This window comes from Anas platyrhynchos, chromosome 13 (genome assembly GCF_047663525.1).
Source record: "Anas platyrhynchos isolate ZD024472 breed Pekin duck chromosome 13, IASCAAS_PekinDuck_T2T, whole genome shotgun sequence".
Lineage (NCBI taxonomy): Eukaryota > Metazoa > Chordata > Aves > Anseriformes > Anatidae > Anas > Anas platyrhynchos.
The window spans coordinates 15,251,616-15,274,632 of NC_092599.1; the positions used below are offsets into that span (position 1 = coordinate 15,251,616).

At 47.0% G+C, this 23,017-nt stretch overlaps 1 protein-coding gene, 1 long non-coding RNA gene and 1 pseudogene across 2 annotated transcripts; all 3 read right to left on the bottom strand.

Moving 5' to 3' along the window:
- Nucleotides 1–2,427: 2,427 nt before the first annotated feature.
- Nucleotides 2,428–3,086, bottom strand: LOC140003548 (uncharacterized). Its single transcript, XR_011812413.1, has 2 exons — nt 2,960–3,086; nt 2,428–2,748 (listed from the first exon to the last, which is right to left on the bottom strand). It is a non-coding gene; the product is annotated as an uncharacterized lncRNA (long non-coding RNA).
- A 472-nt stretch (nt 3,087–3,558) lies between these two features.
- LOC140003547 (zinc finger CCCH domain-containing protein 11A-like) lies at nt 3,559–6,201 on the bottom strand. The gene is made up of 3 exons (XM_072044148.1): nt 5,764–6,201; nt 5,457–5,533; nt 3,559–4,772 (listed from the first exon to the last, which is right to left on the bottom strand). Exons 1-3 carry the CDS (start codon nt 6,059–6,061, stop codon nt 4,569–4,571), a joined length of 579 nt encoding a protein of 192 aa, XP_071900249.1. The 5' UTR covers nt 6,062–6,201; the 3' UTR covers nt 3,559–4,568.
- Nucleotides 6,202–6,213: 12 nt separating this feature from the next.
- Nucleotides 6,214–17,732, bottom strand: LOC113845051 (zinc finger CCCH domain-containing protein 11A-like; annotated as a pseudogene).
- Between the last annotated feature and the right edge of the window lie 5,285 nt (nt 17,733–23,017).

Sequence of the window (23,017 nt, forward strand, 5' to 3'; positions counted from 1 at the left end):
CCAGCCTCCTCTCTCCGCAGGCGCCTCTCCGCAGCCTCGGAAGCCCGGGCACCGAGACGGGCCCAGCGCCAGCGGCCGCCACCCGGGCCTGGACGAGCGCACCCCAGCCGGCTGCAGCGCGACCGGCCCAGCGCCCTCCAGCCCCCGTGGATACCACCCCCCCGGCCCCCACCACCGTCGCGGCCCTCCTGCCAGGGCTGGGGGCGGCCCCCCCGGCGTGCGGGGCAGCGGGGGGGTGAGGACTGGCAGCCGGCCGGCAGCTTGTCCGAATAAAGCTCTGCACCCGAATCGCCAGTGTCCAGGCTGTGCTTCGCCTCGCGCTAAGTGGCCAGGGGAGGGAGAAGCTACAAGCAACCTGCGGACACCTTTCCCCCCTCTCCAGCCTCTTCTGCCGCTTGTCCCCGCTCTCTTGCCCTGCTCCAGCACGCAGGCCCTCCCATGGCATTGCAGGCCTTCCCAACGGGGTCCTGCATGGGCTTCCCTTTCTCTGCGACACCAGGAAAGGGGAGGCACCGCCATCAACAGGCTGTTCCCAGTGCTGGCAGCCTTGGGGACACCAGAGCATTCCAGACACGAGCTGGGGCTCTCTTCCGAGCAGCTGCGAACGAGGCTGTCCCTTCTCAGATCCGCTTTCCAGCCAGCGGCAGAACAGAGGCAGAACCTCTTCCTCCAGCTTTCCTGCTTCTTTCGCGCTGTTTGCCTGCCTGTTCTTTGTCTCCTTGTCCTGGCCAGCCTGTTGTCCGGCGCCCTGTGGGCTGGACACACAGCTCTCTGTCTCCTCAGGCTTTTCCTTAGAGCATCAACAAGTCCTGAGCCCTGCGGGTTGGATGGCTGAGAGAGGGAGTTAGGGGGATACAAGAAATCGTTAGCCACTAAAAAGGAGGAATTATCCTTTCAAACAAGGCTTTGGAGCCCCAGGAAGAGGCTTTCTGCCCTAATATGTGACTCTGGGGCCTAAAAAGAATGCTTTGGGCCCTAAAACTGAGAGCCTGGGTCCAAGAACGGAGGGTGTAGGTGATAAAGGCGGCTTTGGATCCCAACTATAGGCTCTCTTGTCCTGAAAACGTCCTGAAAGCTGGGTGCTTAAGAACAAGGCTGTGGTCTATACAGAGGAGCCTTGGTGCCATGCCTGTATGCTTCTCAGCTGCAAAGAAAGGGTGAGAAAAAGGCTTTGGATCCACAAAAGATGCTCTTAGCCCTGAAGTGAAGGGGTAATAGGGCAGAAGTCCCCGTGAAGTCCTTCGGCACGATGAAGGCCTGCGTGAGCTCCAGCAGCAGTTTCGTCAGTGGAGGTTTTCCCTGGTGGGGCCGGGGTGTCACAGCACACACACACACACACACACACACAGAGAAGTGTGTTTTTGTCCAAACATTAAGTATTTACAACAAATTCGACAAGCGCTTTTCCTCTACCAGCAGCAAATGCCTGAGGGCCCCCACAGCTTCACAAATCATAGCGGGAAGAGCCTACCGTGCCGCGAAAAGGTCGGAAAATAATTCAAAATTGATCTGCTAGGGGAAAAAAAATGCTGGCTGGTGGCAGGGTACACAATCCACCCGAATCTCAGCTCTGTCCTCCGCAGGGTCAGTGCCCACGCCCAAGCGCGATGCTGATGGCACCCGAACATTTGCTGTAGCAGGCAGCAGAGCCAGCAGCTCAGGGGAGCAATTTTGAAAACCAAGAGGCACTTAACCAACCCTTCATCGACCCCGTGACTGCGGCAGAGTCCCGACTGCTCGCCCCGGAGTCCTCACACCAGCAAAAAGCACCAACCAAAGCCTGGGGGAACTTTGGTACAGCACGAGAGAAGGGAGTGGGGGTAGCGGAGCCGCATGGCAGAGCTGCTGCTTTTCACCATTTGATCATCCCTGAGAATTGAAAGTAAGGCTGGGTGGGCTGACCCCCACCCCCACTCCTGGCAGCAAGTTTGGTCCACAACACACTGGAATAACAATTCTGCTCCCTCCCACCCCTACAGCTTCATCATCTGACAAGGGTACAGTCAAAACAATGGCATACACGAGGAAAAGTCAAGAGTTGACACAGTAACTCCAGGATTTGGCTATCAACTGTCCGAGAAATCAGAACACCGAAGCTTCACAATGTGCCCAACATCGAGTTGTGCCAAGGGGGGAGGAAGGAAGAAGCTTTACGTTTAAGCCTTCAGAGCATCGCTCCACCAGAAGATCGATTTGCAGCCACCATGGCGTGCCAATGGAGATCTTTCTGTGCCAAAAGAAGTGCTTTGTCCTCTCGATAGCGAAGGTAGCCACCTATAGTTACAGAACGGATGCACAAGCCCTTAACTCTGAGCAGCAGGAAAATTTAGGACAACTGAGTGCAGATCCTGCCAATTTCTACCAGTTCAGACTGTGCTTTAAGTCTCATTGCAAAGCGTCAGTTAGAAAAAGGATCACCTCGGGGTATCCAACAAGAAGAACAGTTTTAATCAATTAATTTATTTTTTTAATATACCATAGGACTATGCAGTTCAACTGTCAATCATCTCGGAGAGTTCAAGGAGGAGCTCATCGTCGTCCTTCCCTAGGTCTAAGTCGATTTCGGCTTCCAGTCTGCCTCCTGAGATTTCCCAAAGTAGCTGCTCCAAATCGTCATCCACAGATAAGGGCGCGTTCCCTGTGGAACTCAGTCGGCGTGTCCGTGCCTCTTCTAGCTGGGAAGAAGCTGAGGTCGAGGTCTCCATCTGCTCCTCTAATCTTGCCGGGCTTCCAAGACGCACTTCAGGTCTTGGGAGAGCAAGAAAGAACAATCAGGATATGCCATTTCTTAACGGGCAATCCCTTTTCTGCAAACCGGCTCTTAAAACTGTAGGCAAGCCCTCCTACGCTTCAGTCTTACACAGGGATTGTTATCAATCAACCCAGGGCTACATTTAGAGCCCGATGTGTTACCAGCTACATTTTTCAGTCTGGGGCTTTATGTGTGAAGCCAGGGCACCTGGAATTGAGGTGGCATTCTTGAGGACCAAAAGGCAGAGAACACTACTCCTCATCTATCACCTCACGAGGAAGTAGAACTTCACCTCCTCCTCGTTCAGGTATTCAGACAACCCAAGAAGTCACTGGAAAGCTGTGCTGACTTGCAGCATTTAAAGAAAGCCTAATTAAGCAATCCTGCTAGCTGCTAGAAAGTGGTTTCAGGTGACTTATTCCTTTGATGGATTTGGGCTTTAATTATCTCAGAACCCTCCTTTTTTCCCACATGTGACAGAACTTATGTTTCCCTGGGGATATACACTGATTAAGAAAAAGAACAAGTTGGGGTTGTCACCTGTTTTGGGCATTTTCTTCAAGTCTGATGGCTGGGATGTGCTCCGGCACGTCTGAAACACCCTAGAAAGCAGCAAAACAGTATTTATGACACATGGGTAAAAGATTCCTTAATAGCTTTTTCCTCCACACTGCTTCTCCTCTGGCATTGCGGAGCCGTGGCCAAAATACAAAACCAAGGTGCTCCTGAAGAAAGTTCACATTCACCTGGAGGTTACTCATGATCTTGTGTCTTTTAAGAACATGGCATTCATGGACAAAATCCCCCTCCACCAGAGAAATCACAGCATCAGAGTACCGGTTAAAGAGTGCCATTCAGCTCATAAATACAGAAGGGTTCTACAAGCATCCTGTAGACAGCTACTGGATTTCAAAGGAAACAGAAGGCCTGCAGAACGTTTGCCTTTTCCACCTTTTCTCCTAGAGGAGGGTAGAAATTTAACAAGGGATCCATCTCTGCATTAGCCCCTGGCCTTACCATGGCTGCTTTTTTGGCTGGAGGTCCCATCATGTCAGCATCCAAGGCACTCTGGAGTTCCACAGCTGCTATGGCAGAGGGATAACTCCCAGGTGCCTTACGTTTCAGTGCCTTCTTCTTGGGGAAAGTCACTTTCCCACCCGAAGGCTTCGCAGATGTCATCAAGTTGTCTAGAGTAAAAGGAAGAGAGAACTGATACAGTCTTGCTCTGCCTCAGGAAAAATCCAGGTTCTCTTCATCATTTCCACGGTCCTTCTACACAGTTAAATGCATTTGGCCAGCAGAATTGCACCGCCATTGCCTGGATTCTCAGGAATGTTTTCCACATAGTAAACTCTGTCTACCAACAATCCATACAAAGGAACAAAGAAACCAAATAACTACAGTAAATAAGAATCCAGGACAAGGGAAACCTCAGACACATAGCAATCCTAAGTGCAAGCTAGGTTCACAAATATAGACAGCTTTTATATTTCAAGTCCTGCTCCCTCTAGGAAAGGAAAAAGCAGCAGTTAGAGTAGGACAAGAGTGTATGCAACTGTTGTACCAGCTGCCTCTCCCTTGCAGTGATGTCCCACAGTTAAGTTGTTCTACAAAGTCCAAATTTGTAGTGTCATTTTCTACTCTCCCGTTCCTTACCTAACATCTGGCTGGCAGGAAAAGAAACAAACTAAGAAAAAGAAAGTACACACTTCGCTTCGTAGCATTGCGTGGCAAAATGCACCCAGCCAGAGTTACAGCATGAGAATTGTCATCTTCTGTCTGTATTTCAGAAGACAACCTAAGGAACTCTTAACCTTCAACACTTACTTTTAGCTTCCCGGCCCTGAAATTGAGCTGCCACTTTCCCTGCTGGTTCGGTATGAAAGAAGCCAGCAGTAGATTTGACAGCAGCTTCCTCCTTCCCAAGCTTCTCTTGTTGGTCTCTCTGTTGCCACTTCTCCCACCGTCTCTCTTCAAAGCTCTTCTCTGGACATTTACGACTTCCACTCTGCTGAGTGGGCTAGAAGGAAAGAAAAGCAGTGCATGAATAGGACAAAAAAAAAAAAAAATCCGTGGAGATTTCGTTAAGAAAATCTGATCAGCAATCCCTCCAAAATGGTCTTGATGTGGAACAGCATATTAATATCGTTCAGGTTACTGTTGTGTTTTTTTTTCCCTAAAATTCTGCCTGTAACAAGAGCCATGCTTTACTATGGACACAGTCTGACATATCTGCAATATCCACTATGGCAAGCTTCTTTAAACAGCTAGGGTGTTCTGCTGTACATCTATTTATCACATTCTTTTTAAGCAGCAGAAAGTCATACAAGTTCCCTTCGACAGTTTCCACTGACAGATTGATTTCCTTGAACATAGAACTCTGGCCTTCTGTATTAAATCCTTCATGTCTGACAGATCAAGTCAGTAAGAACAAAAAGAATTCCCTCCACGTTAACTGTGTAGATTTCAGCTGGTGCTAACAGGGTTTCTTTGTTGCTGTGGTATAAACAGACTGATTCCAAGTTTGAGGAGTACAGAGTTGTCTGGAAATGCTGCTGGCGATAGGATTTAGACTGCACTGCAGCTCCTACCACGTGCTGAAGGGTAAGAACACGCTCAAGACGGTGGCACACGGTGAGTAACCAAACTTGTCAGAATGATCAGAAATTGTACGAATGTATGTGTGTCTTCACAGAGGACTCACCTGTACATCAGGCACAGAGGAAAGTTTAGGAAAAGGCCGGTTCAATTCCACTGCCTTCTTTTCTTTTTTTAAAGCACCTGAAAAAGAAGAGAAAAAAAAGTTTGGTCAACGGCAGAAATAAAGAAAGCTGGGTACTTGTTTCCTTTGTGCATTTATTTCCTTGTGCCCCATGAGAGAGAGAGAGACAGGCTACAATGTGCAATCCATTCAGCAATTATCCATGAAGCAGATCCTGAGCAAACTGAACTTGCTCAAGATGGGAAGCACCTCACTGGGGCAGGCATTAAAGCATCTGTTTATGGAGCACCTGTTAGTTTTGTGCTCCATAAAGATTTCTGCTCTGCTGGGGCAGGTCCGGGTTGTGCTGAGGGAGCTGCACGAGCAGGTCTTGCCCCTGCGCTGGAAGCTTCAGTTTTACCATGCCCTTCAGCCTCGCCTTTGGCTTGAGTTTCGCGTCTCTGAAGAGCTTTCTCACGACGGATTTCCTCCAGTGTTTTCACATGGATCTCTCCCATCGGCTTAGCAGCCTTCCCTGTCATCATCAAGAAATGAGGAGAAGCACCAACATTTAAAGAGAGTCCAGCAATAGTTTCAGTCTCCAACATTTGTCAGAGCACTAAGGAAAACTAATCTTGAGTGTTCCCAATAATGCATCTTAGAACAATATCCTTAGAACAACATTCTCCTCCTCCTCTGAGCCACTTGTATTTTGAAGACCAGCCCTATCCAGAGAGAACTGCTACACAGAAATGCTGCTTTACTTTAGTACTTTTTCAGACTGCATTTCAAATTCCTGCTCCTGCCAGTGGTTCTGTTCTAATTGTACGGAACGGTTCACAGAAGCAGCCAAAAACCTTGACAAGGCACAAGTAGAAAAGAAACACACACCTAGAGCCAGATTTCTGATAGTGGCTGTCAGAAGAGCTTCAGCACTCAAGCAAGAGGCATCAGTTCTTTGTTTTCGTTTCAATTAGTTTTTAGGGATGGATGAAAGCAGTCCAAGTTCATGGAAAGGAAGGAGGAGAAAGCATATTTAATATCTAGCTGTTACCTCTCTCAGTACTGGTCTGCTTAGGAGGTAATTCCAGCCTGTCCTTCAGAGACTTGGCAACTTGAACTGCAAAACAGAAAAAGAACGAATTAGGGAGGCTGCAGAATGTCAACTTCAGGTTCACATTGCAAAACAAGACAGGAAAGGGAACTTTGAACCCCAGTGATTACCACCTCAGCCAACATGCAAAAAGAAACATCACTGGAAAAGGACAAACAGAAAGACTAAATACAAAACCCAGGAATCCAATCCAGATGCCCGGTTAGTACCTGGATCTCTCTTGGGTGCTTTGTCAGCATTTCCCGGAGCCTCTACCTTCTTCCCCAGCCTTTCTGCAAGGCGGCGCTTCACTGGAAGGGTGCTTACATCATCTTCAGAGAAAACAAGGAATATTCTAAGAACTTTTCTTTGCAGGAAGCTTTGAGAACAGTCAACAATAAGCTTCTATTTTTCAAGCATATTTTCATAGAATTGCCTTTCAGCTGATAAATGATTTATTTTTTTTTGACCATTTCTGCAGTCAACACAGATCTCCACTGCAACGTATTTTCCTTTCATACATCAAAAATACTCTTTAATGCAGTCATATATAGAAGGCAGCACCTACGTAACAGCTCATAAAAAGTTCTTACCCGCGGAGGCTTTCCGTTTTCCTTGTCTAGCAGCAAGATCTAGCCGAACCACAGGTTCCTCCCCTAAAACAAAAGGGATTTTCTTTTTCTATTTCACAGAAACCGGTAGCCAACAGAAATATTATCCTGTTAGCCCATCTCCAACATGTCAGACACTGTTTTGACAGCTAAACCACATAAACTCATATTTTAACTATAATTAACATAGAAAAAAATATTAATAGTCTCAGTGCTTGCTTCAAATTCCAGCTGAGATAGTAGAGAGTGAATCTGAGTCTGCTTGACAGCTATACTTTGTGCAGAACAAAGCTGCATAAGCAAGCAGAATATTATTAGGTACAAATGCTGACAAATAGTCCTTTCGAAGGTGAATGTCTACGAGTAAAAGTACTTCCACACTTTTTTCCCTTTCAAAGGCATTTGCACAGCTCTAAACAATTTATACACAAACTCCTGTCATACTGTGTCCACACCTGCCACTGGCAGCCTCTTTAATGCTTCAGAAATTGCTTCTTATATAGCACTGTCTTCTACAGCTCTTTCTTCTCCTTACTCTTCTGTTTTTCAGTTACCCCCCTATTTGCATACTGACACTTTTTTTTTCTCCTGCCACTGCACTTAACCTGAGCACCAAATCTTGCCAGTACAACCAGGGACTTGAAGCATAAAAGCACATTTTGAACAGAAGGCAGCACCAGAAGGCTAACATGGGTGAATTGTTTTAATTATTGTTTAACCCTCCAGTTTAGGAGTAATGAAATCAAAACAAAAGCATTCATTATTACCTTTCTTGGAAGACAGTGTCACAGTTCTCACCACTGTCTGGAAATTTTCCTTTTCTGGAGCAGGAAAAATCACAGAATCAACGGGACGAACAGAAGATCTTGAAGAACCTTCTGTTCAGAGCAACCAAACATAAGGAAGTTTACCCGACATAAAAAACTATCACAAAGAACAACAAACTTTAAATTATTTGTTACTGTCCAAAATACAGCAAGCAGAGCATGTAAATAAGAGAGGTGACCAATTTGCCTCTGGTTGCCCTTTGAACTCCCATTTAGAATACCAGCTGGCTGAGAATCAGGTTGCTTGATGCCCCCAGCTAAAAATGGAAGTCTGTCCCTCAAGCAGCTCCCAGTCACCATCACCTGCCGTGAACAGGATAAGAAAGTAGGGAATATTAACTCACCACCGTGTCTCTTATTTTTTTCCTTCATCTTCTGCGATTTGATTTCCTCAAGTGTTTTTATTCCAAAATTCAGATTGCCCTCTGAAAACAGGAAACAGTTCATGAGACAGGCTTAGAGGCACTCACTGAGGACCACAGCTCCTCAGGCTTCTTAGCGCTCAGCAACTTTCTGAAGTATTTAGAATAAAGCCTGTCAACACTCCTCACAAGTGAAAGAGCCAGAGAACCAAGGGCATTTTGCCCCTCCTTTCATCCTTCAGGCTTAAAAATGTAGTTTTAATTTTAATCCATTTACACGATATTAGATCCCTCTGTCGTTAGATATGGCTTATCAACAGTGGTTGCAAAGCTGCACGTGCAGCCATTTCAACTCCACGCTGTGGCCCTCTTTTGTTCTCCAAAAGTAAAGAAAAGGAGTTCACCTTTCTGACCCAATGGGCACATGATGGTATGAATGGCAGAAATGAGATCATGGAAATAACCGAGTCCATTCAGCACCCCTACATTCTGTTGTGTTTTTACACCACACTGCTTTTGAGTTAACTGTCAAGTTCTTCTGATTTATCCTACTAAGGTGCTGGAATACCTTGTTTAGTAGTAGGAGAACTGCCTTTGCGAGTGGAAATCACCCGTAATCCATTTTTGCCTTCCGCAGCTGGTTGCTGGACGGGAGTTTTAGTTTCTTCTCCTTCCTCAGAAAGTTGGTCTGAAGGGGAAAAATCTATTCAGTTATGCATAGACCAGATTGTTCATGATTACGTAGCTCATGCAGTGACACTTCAGCCCATGCTTCATATAAAAAACTTTGTTGCTCTTTTGTTTTGTTTTGTTTTGTTTTTTAAACAGCTACACTGACCTGATGAACTCCTAAGTAGAATACACTAGGACAAAACATCTAGGACTCTAGATTCTCTCTGCAGCTTTAACTACTACACAACACATTGCTCTTCAGACAGAAAAAAGAAATTTCCTTCCTAGTTTCACATAGAACTTTACACAACAGACCAGCTAAAGCCAGGAGTGGTTCTAAGCTTTCCTCCAACGTTTCAGGTTCTGTCCACTGACTACCAGACAAAGCCACCAGTGACCTGGCCACACTGCCTGCCCTATCGCTAGCCAGACCTCAGGTATCTGTGACTTCTACATTCATTTACAGCACAGATTCCTTCAAGAACTAAAGATTTAACACATTAATTTACAGCACAAATTCCTTCAAGAACCAAAGATTTACACAACCATTTACAGCACAAATTCCTTCCAAGAACCAAAACATGCTCACCATCATCATCTTCATCATCATCTGCAGCATTGATTACAACTGGAGGGTGTGTAGGGCTTGGGACATTTTCAGAGTTTTCCACTTTCATCACCCCCTTAGCTGTGGAGAGGGATTTGACTGGACAGAAAGTTTCTTTTGCTGCAGTGACATCTGAGCCACTTTCAAAGCATCGTCCGCGGACTCAGGCGGACTTGGCAGTGTAGCTAGAGGAAGAGGAGGATCATCGGTAATATGGCAGTTTAAAACTTTGACCACAATTTGGCAAAGAGATGGTAGGAAAGGCAGATAACCCGCACAGACAATGAATTCAGCATCTCCTTTTGCCCATCCCATCACTGTTTACACCGTGAACAATGACTTCCCTTCGAACAACAACACATCTCCCTACCACCCAGCAAAAGATGAAACAACAGGAAGCAAACTGCAAGGCAAACATCACACAAAGCCAAGAGAAGCTGAGCACGAAAGCAGAAAACAAACACCAGCAGTACACTCGGTGCAGTACACCTATGACTGCAGACCTTTTCCTGCACTCACAAATGAACAGTTACCTGATGGCCCCTACAGGATTGGCACCCACTAAGTAATACTCCAAATTAAGTCTTCAGCGCTTCAAGAAAAAGGACCTAAACTCACTCTTGCTTGGTGGGAAGAATTGTCCATCGATGTCACGTCCCTTTGCATGATGAAAAGCACAGTTGGCTTTCTGACAGCCTCCCGGCTGCTTCTCCCAGTAGCAAGGAATCTCACTGCGCTTTTTCTGAAGACAGAAAGAAAGAAAAGCTCGTGATAACATGCACCTGAGGCTTGCAAAGAGATGCGCAGCTCCAGATCATGACAGCTGTCACAACACAGTGCTGAAACATCATTCCAAAGGTCAGTTTCTCAGTTCAGTGGAGTATTTCTGGGCATATTCACAAAGTTTGCATAAGCTGGAACCACTATGCACATTTAGATTTGTCATCATTCAGTTTGAGAAGACAGGCACTCTCAGACACCAGTTGAGGGTGGCTTAAACTAATACACCTAGGATTATACTAGCATTATTCAGAGGGAAAAAGAACATCTGAAATTGCCTAGGTTAACCCTGTCTAGAACTACTTCTTGGACACTTAGTTCTTCTGCACCTTTAACTTTCCCCACTTCCTACCCCAGGCAGCTAGAGCAGCGTTATCGGAAGGATTTTATTTCCCTCTGCTTCCTCCCACCCCCTCTCTTGGTAACAGAAACCAGTATGGTTTTGAAGCAAACGAATCTATCCTGCAAAAGCACAATCAGTACACCTACAGCACTGAAAAAGGCTTTTGTTGATTGATTTTGAGAACACATCGTTAGGCACTCACGTCAATTTCCATGTGTCTGAATCGGCAGACGTTCCTGAGACAACGACCCTCCTGCCACAGCTTGCAGACCGTCTCATTGCCCAGAGCAGCTTCGCAGTGGCGGTAGGCACATTTGTCTCCCTGGAACCAAAAGGAAACCAACGAGGAAAATAGAGTACAGCCTCAAAAATGGCCATGCTGCTGCCTCAGGTTGCTACAACTGAATTCAGAATCTATCTGGTTCTCAAGTTAACCAAAGACCAGTGTGCTTCCTCCTCCTCATCTACTCCTTCCTGAAAAAAATGGGGAAAAAAAAGCAAAGCAAAGGAAAGCCAGCCATACCTTGGTACAGGTAGAATAGAAATAGAAGTAGCAATCGTCTCCTTGTTTAGACATGCCGACGAGTTCTGCTAACAAGCTCGGCTTCTCTCCACAGGGACTTCCTCTGCTCTTGGAGAGAGCTGTCTTCACCCTTGCTTGGGCTGAAAGTCTTCTACTGGCTTGTGAGCAGGGAAATCTTCTTTTGAAAAGTAACCCTAAAGAAAGTAACAAGTGAAAAATAATGAGGAACCAACATTTTTCCAGCTTTCTTCAGTTCAGCAAATCAAGTTATCAGTCTCTCAAAGAGAGCAAAGCCTTGAAATCAGCTGTTACATGAACTAACTAAATATGAAAGTTCCCTAAAGCTGCCAGGAGCTTTGTCAGCAAGCGTTCTCTTCCACATCCTCAATAAGATGACTTGGAGCACATCTGGAAGCCTGAAAACGGAGTCACTCCTTAAAAAACCACCTGATCATACATGCAAGTCAATAATCAACTCTGGCTACAAATAACTTCTCTAGAACACAGTTAGGACGCATTAAACAGCACGTTGCAGGCACTGTGGGTCTTCCATTTCACCTACCTGGACAACCTCAGCAAAGTTATCGATCTTCAAAGACTTCCAGTTAACTTCTCCTGGAGGCCGAACCAAGACTGAATCCGTGAATTAATAATAAACGGGTAGGAAGAATTTTCCTCCTCACTTTGCCAAGGGAACCTCTCATCCACAATTCAAACATAGCATGCGCTTTTAAACAGCTTATAACTAATAGAGGAAGCAAGTCCATTTGAATGCTCTCTCAGACTGGAGACAGCCAGGGTTAGTTAGCTCTTCAAAACAATAAAAAACAAAAAACAAAACAAAAACAAAAAACCCAGCGCATTTAGAGATGAACTCAAAGTGGCTGCAAAAATGAGGCTCCATCTTCCACAGCCAGACAATTTAACTTTTTTTTTTTTTAATTTAAAATTCAGTATGTTCCAATCTCTGGTCTTCAAGATTTCTTCACCTATTAAGAAAACACAAAAACCTTTCCCCGTCTTTATTATCTGTATCTGTACAGCAAAAAACATACCAGTGCATATAAATCCACAGATGTGCATACGCATACACACATCTGTGTTGATACACACACGAGGAGGGAGTGAGAGAAAGTTAGCAAGAGCGACAGTGAAAATCAGAATTTTTGCCTTTTCGACACAGAGAGCGCGTAAAAATTCTCTCCTTTTGAGGGAACTAGAAAAAAATGGAGGCTCTACAAAAGATTTTGATGAGTATGCCTTCGAGGCCGATGCTTTGTAACATGAGTGATCTGGGGACCAGCACACAAATATGCATACGTATGTACATGCATACAGGATAAACAGATCTATACACACAAGCGTGCACAGTGTATGTTGTATGATCTCCATAGCGAGAACAACTCGTAGCCCTGATCAGACACGTAGAGTTGCAGTCAATTAAGAGCAGGAAGACAGCAGAGCAAGGGTACAGCAAGCTTTGAGAGGCAGGGGAATGCTCACTTTGCCAGTGGCATGGCTGCATGATACCAAGGATTTTGAATTAGTTGGATTTTTTGGAAGCAATTGGGTTTTTCTTTCTGCGCTGTAGCAAATACCACAGGTTTGCCATCACGTGCTGTTCCCTAATCCATATCTCCATCCTCATCCATTGCTGCAGGATCATGAAAGGTTAGAGAAGACGACTTAGGTCCAATTTAACAGCCAATGATTTTTCGATGAGCAGAGCTGCAACAGATTTTATTTAGCCACAAGCATTTTTTTTTCTTTTTTCTGAGATGAAGTCAGAAATTTTTATTTATTTTTTTTTTAAAGACACTAAATGTCACAAAACCTGCAACCAGACCAGATAAAGTTCAAATTAGAGTGATTCTGAATCTTTTCATGAAAACGCTGCACATTTCTGTGCAAATTATTTCTGACTCTTCTGGACAAAAGTGGATGAAATAGTTCTTACAAATTAATAATCAAAGGTTGGAACCTTTTACTCACACAAACACTAGTGAATTTTCCAGGAAATACTTTTTTGGCAGGGAATTTTCCCAAATCTAAAATAAAGAGAGGAAAAGTTGGCTTCTCATATTAGTTACTGCTTTTGACTGCTGGACAAAGGGAATAAAAACAGTAGTTAAGTGCAAGCTTTCCTTCTCTTCTTTACTATGGATAGGAATCGTCACTTCGCACCTTTAGCACCTTCAGAAACACACCCAGTGCCATGCAGGTTCCTCTGCATCTACTTCTAACAATTACTGGTGCTCCTTAGCATGGAAGTTTGACTCAAAACACTCTCCAGATTTAGCTCTTTTGACTGCCCAAGGAGCTCATCATTTTGCTTGTTGCCTTCCAGTTTCCTGAACAGACCGGGAACGCTGTTCAGAATCTGAATGGATCTGGTCTAAGGAATGGGAAGAAAGCAAAACCAAGCATACCTCGCAGCCCTAAATTCCATAAAAGCAGTCTCGTTTTAAAAAGGACCTCAAAAGCTTTTTTTTTTTTTAAACTGACATCTGCTAACATGGCAATCCAGGCGCTAAACCAACTGAAGTTGCCCCTGAAAGCCTGAATAAAAATGAGTAACTCTGGTGCACTCAGCAGGTCTGTAATAGAAGTTGGTAAGATTTTTAGATTTCTTTTTTTTTTTTTTTTTTTGCTCCAGGGTGCTGGTAAAATTTTTGCATTAAGAGATTTTGAAACTTTAGTACCAAAGAATTAGAGATGCGCTACAGTGCCAGTAGCTGGGGGTCTGGAAATACACACCAACAAGTGTCATAAGCTTTGCCTTTGCTGAAGGAAGATAAATAGTACCAAGAAAATCTGTCTAGTTTGTTTTACAGGCTTGTCTTTCTCAGTATGGAACAAACTGACCTCCCTGGTCTAACTTTGCAGTTGCCTATTCTGCCTTTGTCCTGGAGAGAAGAGCAAGAAAGGAACAAATCTATTTTTGCACTCCAAAAATGCATTAGAGGATTATCACACCCACCTAAGGGTACTTCCTTGTTTGTTTATAAAGCACCAAGCATTTCTCTTGGACAGTCTCTGTTGCTGGTCTGTTTTGTGCCTTCCATTTACAATAAAGATATTATAAAAAAGATATTATAAACAAGATAATAAAGATATTAAGATGCTTACCCCTTGTTTTTTTTTTTTTTTTTTTTTTTTTTTTTTTTTTTTTTTGAACGAACAGTGGAAGTGGAGAGTCGGATGACAAGCAAGAACAAATACCAGAAACTCCTTGTTCTGCCCCTGCTTTTTAATCACCCAGCATCACCCCGGCTGCAAAACAGCCTCTGCTGATTTACCTGCTTGTTAAAGCACCCCACAGGCTGCAAGTACGGTGTGCTAGGTGTCAAGTTCTATTTCACGGTGCACAGGTAACCATTCATCTTCCCACAGTCGAAGCACAGAACAGCCTCTTGCTAACAGAACTCATCCCTGCTGCTGCAAGAAACCTCATGGCCTGCAGGAAAACCTCAAGCTAAGAGTTCCAAAGCAAAAGCAGAAAACGCATGATTTGTACTCTTTATATTGGAGTGAATTCTAGCTGCTAAACGCTGCCTACATCTGAGGGCACATGCTGAGGCTGGGGGGAAGGACACTCAACACCCACTGACAGCAGGAGTGCAAAGATGCCAGCCAAGAAGGCAAAGGTTAGAGCTGAACGCTGCCTCAGCTTCCTCCAGCAGCCAGCTGGGGGTCACCTTTCAGCACGCTCTCTGAGACTCTGAGCCCCGAGTTACCGCAGCCGCCGGGTACAGCTGCTCCTTGCTGGCCCAAACTATTGGAAGAGTCTTCAAACTTCAGGGACCTGTTTTATGACAGCCTCAAGATCCAATTAATCTGTTCCTGAAGGCGCTGATCGTCCTGGTGTTTCTGGAGCTGTCCAAGAACAATCCTGAACTGAGGCACTCGTCTGATCAGACAGTGCTTCGGCACAGATTTGTCTTTAGCTTGACACATCAAGGTGAAGAGGAATCGATTCTTGCAAGCAACCTCTCAAGCAGGGATCTAATAAGGTGACCAAAACGACAGATCTGAGCACGTCCCTCTGCAGGGAATCACTTTCAAGCCTAAGATGTTTCACCCATCTCCCTGCCCCAGAGCGACACAAGTAAAGCTCTTAAGCAATTGCTAACCTGTTCTCAGTGCTCACGAGTCCCAAATCACTCATTTTACAATCTATAAACCATGGCAGCTGGCACCTAGTTGGCACACGGTGACACTGCACACGTTGGCAGTGTCGTCAGGAGCTGCAAAGTCAGGGCTGAGGGGGTTAAGGGAAACCCACACATTAGCAACTTGGCTCCCGTAGGATACTTCCTACGGCAGGAGTTTCAGCAAAGCCACTCAGAGGGACCTGCTGGCTAATTCAAACGGGACTTCTGCTGGAACAGTCAGAAGGCAGCAGGGTATCAGGAGATATCCAGTGGGCATCACTGTCAGTCTGTGGCAGTTTGGGGTCCAGGTATCAGTGGTTAGGTGGGGTTTTCTCTGCTTCACTTTCTCCAAAGCTGTGAAAAAATATTTCTTTTACAGCACCGTACAGTCCCACGTTACGGATGGAACCAGCTGCATCAACTTCCAGTACGACGGCGTTGGAAAAAGGTGCCTTTGGTGGTCAGGAGCACAACAGCTCTGCTGATGTGTTATTTAAGTGTGTTCTTACATCTGAGTTTCCTCATAGCAGTATGTAGCTGAGGGGGTCCAAGTTTCCCAGGGAAGATTTATGGTTTTTCTCCTACCAAGCACCAGCTCAGTATACAAAGCTCTGTTAATAACACCCAAGCATGTAGATGTTAAACTGAAACTGCTTTTAAACCTAGTTGTTGTTACGAAAATAGCTTAATACACCATCTTCACAGGGTAAAAATTCACATGAAAGTACAGAAAAACCCAGAAGCGCTTCCTGAGCTTCAGTCTACCAACAGCACCATCGGATTTAGATCCTGGCCTGGCAGCCAGGATGCAGGCTCTGTAAGCATTGCTGCGATGTGAAAGTGCCAAGGCAGGTTTCTGGCCTGCCCTGACTAAAAGACCTTTTTTTTTCATACAAACAGCGTGCCAGGTACGCTGTAATGCCAATGTGCCAGGTCAATAGAGGATGTCAAACAACAGAGGCGTTTCTCCTAATTTCTGGCACGAAAACACTTTTAACAGCATTCTTTTCACCAAGAAACCCCTCTCTATCTTCTCCAATGCTCCAGGATCTGCTGCAGCTGCAGCAGCCGCGCTGCTACAACCCACATCTTTGCCAAATCTTTTCAATAATTGTGCTTTACCTCGGCAATGTTGAGGTCACTCCTCTTCCTCCTCCAGCTGAGGAAGCAGCTCGCTGGCTCTGCCACACCGCAGGTGCGCAAGCGAAAGCTGGGAACACAGGAGTCACACTCTCAGTGCTCACGAAGCCACCAGGGCACAGGGCTGACACAGAGGCACCCCGGATCTGCTCTCCCTCCCCGCTGCGAGGCTCACAGCAGCCCCGACCCGAAGCGCACACAATGCTTCGCATGGTGATGTCACCGCTGACTCTGAGTCCCCAGGTGAGGATCTGCCTCACCACTCTCAACGCTGGGGTTGGGTTTTGGTTTTGTTTGTTTTTTTTCTTTTAAACATTCACAGCTTATGGGAAACCATCAGGTAAACCACAGATCGCTAGGGAAGAAGTCCCACACGAGGGAAGTCCGTGCTTTTCTTCCAGGCAGCGGCACGTGCTTTAACACGCCGCATTCGACAAAGCAGCTCTCCCCGTTTTGCTCAGTGGCAACAGGCACGACTGCAACGCACACAGGTGTAGGCAGCACCTGCAGGTCCCAAACCCTTAACCGGTTTGTAGAGAGCACCAATTTTTGAAGGAGTGGTTCTCCCTTAATCCATGAGCCCTTCTTTCCTTTATTTATAGCGGGTGGCTCTCCTCCATTTTCCTCCTCAGTGTCTGAGCAGACACTGGGAATCGTTTCCGGAGGAAGGGCACTGCTGAAGCTCCTACATCTACTCTCCGAGAAAAGAGAGTATGTCAAAGAATACAGATTTCCTTTCTTTTTCCTTTTTGAAATACAATTTCTGAAATCAACGCTGCGGCCTGGCAGCAAATACCTACGGGACTAAAGAGGATTCCTCATCCTCACTGTAACGTTGTAGTTAACCTCCCAATGAACCCATCTCCCCAGGAAGCGGCCATTTGAGATGGGAAGGGGCAGAGCAAGAGGAAGCTCTCCTTAGCCTAGCTCTTCCCCCAACACCACCTCGCCACCCAGCACCAAATTCAATTCACCTGCTCCGCCCGACCAGTCGAACGGGCGTCCGACGCTGGCACACGCCACAGCGGTGGTTCTGACGTGGCTTAAATCACCTATCCGCAGAATATCTCGGGTCTGTACGCTCAAATAACGCAGTAGTTGAGAAATAACGCCCAGAGCTCACACTCTGAGTGCAGCCCAACAGCACCGAAGCACCTGGAGGCTAAACATTCCCAACCTGGCAACAAGGCCGACCCAAGCAACAGCACGGAACCCTTCTGCACCTTCAGCGTGGACATCAGCGGAAGGAAACACAGATTTTTTTTTTCTCCCGGGGCTGCACCGCTCAGGGCCAGCAGAGCAGTGCTTCCCCTTCCCTTCTGTGTCTGTGCCAAGATCGTGCCTCGTCTCTCGAGTCCTGCCCGTGATGGTGCCTGGCCTCAGCCCCTTGAGGCGGCCATTCCTCCACCACCGCAGCTCTCTTGGCAAGCTGCGAGTCATTTTATGTCTTGTCACGGCTTTCCAGAGCCAGGCACACAGGTTCTGGAGAAGGCTGGGGCAGGACAAGCCTGCTTTAAGCCCCAAACTCCTCTCAGGCCAGGCCTACCCTCCGGGCCCAGCAGCACTCATCCTGCCTGCCCCAGGACCCGCAGGTTGCGCCCTGTGGTAGCAGCAAAGAGCCCCCCAAATGTCTGTCCTGGGGTACACAGGGGTGAGGCAGCCCCGTCACTGCACAGACACCCACGGGACACGTCACCAGAGCCACTAGCGGCTTGGCAATTAAGGACGTGGGAGAGGAGCCCACGTCACGCAAGCATTCGTGGCTGCCCTGGACAAAGAAAGAAACAGTGGCTGTTTTTCTCCCCATTTAAATAGCTAAAAGCACCACTAACAGTTTCTTTCTTTGCGTCCAGCCTGTACTACGTTTAAAGAAAGAAGCAGCTTCTGCTGAGGAGGTGGAAGACGCTGTCAGCAGAAACACCGTGCCTAGAATGCGAGCAGGAAAGACAGCGATGCAGCCCCACTTTAAGATCCAGACAGAGCAGTGCGGGCCGCGCTCCCTGTCACGGTGACAGCCTGCTGCACCGCCTGCCTGTGACCAGGCCACACGGGACACCTCGGTTTGGACAAGGCGCCCTCCACAGCGCAGTGCAGCCAGTGGGGATGCAACAGGCTTTTTATCACCTACACCCTCCGTTTTTGGACGCAGGCCCTCCTTTTTAGGGACCAAAACATTTTTGTTTTAGTCCTCAGCGTCACATATTAGGGCAGAAAGCCTCTTCCTTGGGCTCCAAAGCCTTGTTTGAAAGGAGAAACCGTCCTTTTTAGTGGCTTTTTCTTGTTTACACCCACAATCTTAAGGACCAGGCTGCCATTTTCAAGGAAGAAATCCTTGTTTTTAGGGTCCACACGTTCATTGTAAGTTGACAAGCGGCCTTCTTAGATGCTGAGGCCTTCTTTGAGAGGCCTCACCCCATTCCAATTTCCCAAATCCTCATGCTGGGAGCCAAGGCCTGAATTTTAGGGTCCAAATCCTCCTTTGCAGGTCCAAACACCTAGATGGAGGAAATAAAGCAGCACTTCAGGATCCAGACCCTGAGCTGCAGAGTCCAAAGGCCCAGGATTGCTCCAAAGCCTGACTTGGAGATACAAGACACACCCTCTCCTCCTCCTCACTGCCTCTTGCCTCCTCCCCTCCTGATATTTTAACACGCCATCTAGGAAGGATGCGTTGCATCTTATAATAAAATTGTGGACCCTAAAAATAGGGAATTGCCCCTTGGAAATGGCAGCCTGCTCTGTGGGATTGATGTGTAAGCAAGAACAATCCTGTCAAAAGGAGGGTTTATCCTTTCAATCAAGGCTTTGGAGCCCAAGGAAGAGGCTTTCTGCCTTAATATGTGACTCTGGGGCCTAAAAAGAATGCTTTGGGCCCTAAAAGTGAGAGCCTGGGTCCAAAAACGGAGGGTGTAGGTGATAAAGGCGGCTTTGAATCCCAGCTATAGGCTCTCTTGTCCTGAAAACGTCCTGAAAGCTGGGTGCTTAAGAACAAGGCTGTGGTCTATAAAGAGGAGCCTTGGTGCCATGCCTGTATGCTTCTCAGCTGCAAAGAAAGGGTGAAAAAAAGGGTTTGGATCCGTATAGGTGCTTTTAGCCCTGAAGTGAACGGGTAATAGGGTGAAAATGAGACATTTGGCCCTAATGAGGAAGGCCCCAAGAAGGCGGCTCTGAATTCAAGAGGTGGGTCTCCGGGCCCTTATATTAAGGCTTTGATCACCAAAAATTAGACTCTTGGCCTACAAAGGAGTTGGTAGGCAATCAGGAGGGGAATTAGGATCCCAAAGCAGCCTCTGGGCCCTGAAAATCAGGGTTTGGAGCCTGAGCATGAGACGTCAGCCATGAAGCATGAAGTTTTAGAGCCTAGCATGGGGGTCTCTGGACACTAAAATGGGGCTTTGAACCCAGAAAATGAGCCTTTGTACCCCAACCTGAGGCTTTGAGTCCCAAGGAGAAGGCTCTGGGTGCTAAAAAAGAGGCTTTGGGCTCTCAGGTTGAGCCTTTGGGATGTGACAGTCAGGCCTTGACTCAGCAAATGATGATCCTGGCACTGAAAAGGAGGGTTCGTTCTCTAAAAAGGGCTTTTGAGCCCAAGGAAGAGGCTTTCTGCCCTAATATGTGATGCTGGGGCCTAAAAGTCATGGACAGCGCAGCCCGCTTCCTCTGTCTGGATCCTAAAGTGATGCTTTGCTCCCTCCAGATGGGTGTTTGGACCCAAAGAGGAGGCTTTGGACTCAAATTCAGGCCTCATCTCCTAGCATGAGGATTTGGGAATTTGAAAGGAGGGCTGTTCCTCTCCAATAAGGCCTCACCATCTAAGAAGTCCGCATTGCAGGGAACCAGGTCCGTTGTGTCCGTTGGGACAGGACTTGCATAGAGGCCCTGCTCCCAGTTCCAGAGATGGTCCCTGGGCCCTGATGTGGCAATAATAAGGTTATAATAAAATTGTGACCCTAAAAATAGGGGTTTGTTCCTTGTAAATGGCAGCCTGGTCCTTAAGATTGTGGGTGTAAACAAGAAAAAGCCACTAAAAAGGACGGTTTCTCCTTTCAAACAAGGCTTTGGAGCCCAAGGAAGAGGCTTTCTGCCCTAATATGTGACGCTGAGGACTAAAACAAAAATGTTTTGGTCCCTAAAAAGGAGGGCCTGCGTCCAAAAACAGAGGGTGTAGGTGATAAAAAGCCTGTTGCATCCCCACTGGCTGCACTGCGCTGTGGAGGGCGCCTTGTCCAAACCGAGGTGTCCCGTGTGGCCTGGTCACAGGCAGGCGGTGCAGCAGGCTGTCACCGTGACAGGGAGCGCGGCCCGCCCTGCTCTGTCTGGATCTTGAAGTGATGCTTTGCTCCCTCCCGATGGGTGTTTGGACGCAAAAAGGAGGCTTTGGAACCTAAAATTCAGGCCTCAGCTCCTAGCATAAGGATTTGGGAATTTGAAAGCAGGGGTGTTCCTCTCAAAGAAAGCCTCGCCATTTAAAAAGGCTGCTTTGCACCTTGCATTGAAAATGTGGACCCTAAAAACTGGGCATGTTGCCCTAAAACGGACAGCCTGGTCCGTAAGAGTGTGGCTGGAAGCAAGGAAAATCTAGCTTTGGATCCAGAAGCAAGTGTCAGGGCCCCGACCCAAAGCACTCGGTCACTTGAAAGGAGCATCCTGTCTCTTAAATGGAAGGTTAAGGCAATCAGAAGAAGAGTTCAGATACCAAGTGGAGGTTGTGGACCCTGAACATAGGGATTTGGGGTGAAATAAGGAAGCATGGGGCCCTAATAATGAGGTTTGAGATGGTTAAAATTTGAGGAGGGGAGGAGGCAAGAGGCAGTGAGGAGGAGGAGAGGGTGTGTCTTGTATCTCCAAGTCAGGCTTTGGAGCTGAAAGCTGGGCCTTTGGACACTGCAGCTCAGGGTCTGGATCCTCAAGTGCTGCTTTGTTTCCTCCATCTAGGTGTTTGGACCTGCAAAGGAGGATTTGGACCCTAAAATTCAGGCCTTGGCTCCTAGCATGAGGATTTGGGAAATTGGAATGGGGTGAGGCCTCTCAAAGAAGGCCTCAGCATCTAAGAAGGCCGCTTGTCAACTTACAATGAACGTGTGGACCCTAAAAACAAGGATTTCTTCCTTGAAAATGGCAGCCTGGTCCTTAAGATTGTGGGTGTAAACAAGAAAAAGCCACTAAAAAGGACGGTTTCTCCTTTCAAACAAGGCTTTGGAGCCCAAGGAAGAGGCTTTCTGCCTTAATATGTGACGCTGAGGACTAAAACAAAAATGTTTTGGTCCCTAAAAAGGAGGGCCTGCGTCCAAAAACGGAGGGTGTAGGTGATAAAAAGCCTGTTGCATCCCCACTGGCTGCACTGCGCTGTGGAGGGTGCCTTGTCCAAACCGAGGTGTCCCGTGTGGCCTGGTCACAGGCAGGCGGTGCAGCAGGCTGTCACCGTGACAGGGAGCGCGGCCCGCCCTGCTCTGTCTGGATCTTGAAGTGATGCTTTGCTCCCTCGGGATGGGTGTTTGGACCCGAAAAGGAGGCTTTGGGCCCAAAGCCTCAGGCCTTGGCTCTTCGAATGAACATTTTGAATCTAAAAATGAAAGAGGGTTCCTGTCAGCTAAGGTATTGCACCCTATAAAGGCAGCTTTGCAGCCTCAAATGAAACTGTGAGACACCAAAGTAAGGCATTGTGCCCTAAAAATGATGGCCTGGGCTTGAAAACTGAGGAGGTAAGCCATAAAAAGTCCCCTTTGGATCAGCATGGAGTGTCAGGGCCCTGAAAAGCAAGATTTGTTCACTAGAGCGTAGAGCCTGGGGCTCAATTCTGAGGGGTTAGGAGATCAAAAGACGACTTTGGATCCCAAGTGGAGGTGCTGGACCCTGAAAAGAAGGCTGTGGCAGGCAAACAAGGAAACAAGGGGGCCTACTAATGAAGATCCTTTGGATCTTAACCAAGGGGTGGTCCTCAAAGTAGTGAGGCTTTGGACTTTAAAACAGGTTTTGGACCATGCAGCCCAGAGTCTTTGAGGGACCAAAGAAGCCTTTTAGGATCCAACGCCATTTTTCTCTTTCTTTTTTCCTTTTCTTTGTTTCTTTTTTTTTTTTTCTATTTATTTAAGTATTTATTTGATTTTTCAGACCCAAGGCCTCTGGTTCTGTGCTCAGAGCCTCTTCTTTGGGACACAAAGCACTGGTTTTGGTTTCCCCCTGCTGGGGGATACTGTTCTCGGCCGCTGTGATTCAGAAGAGCTGGCCTCTGGAGGGAAGGCACTTGGAGACTCTCTCCCCAGTGCTACAGCGCCTGGCTGTCCTCATGCAGCCTGGCAGCATCCCAAAAGGACACTCAGTGCTGGCCAGAGTCAGAGGGAGCAGATCCTTCCTCCGGGCAAATGGTGAAGTGGAGAAAGGCACAGCACTCCAACACGCCCCTGCTGTCCCAACAGGGTGCTGGTTTTCCTCAGGTGGGCAGCACGGCCGCT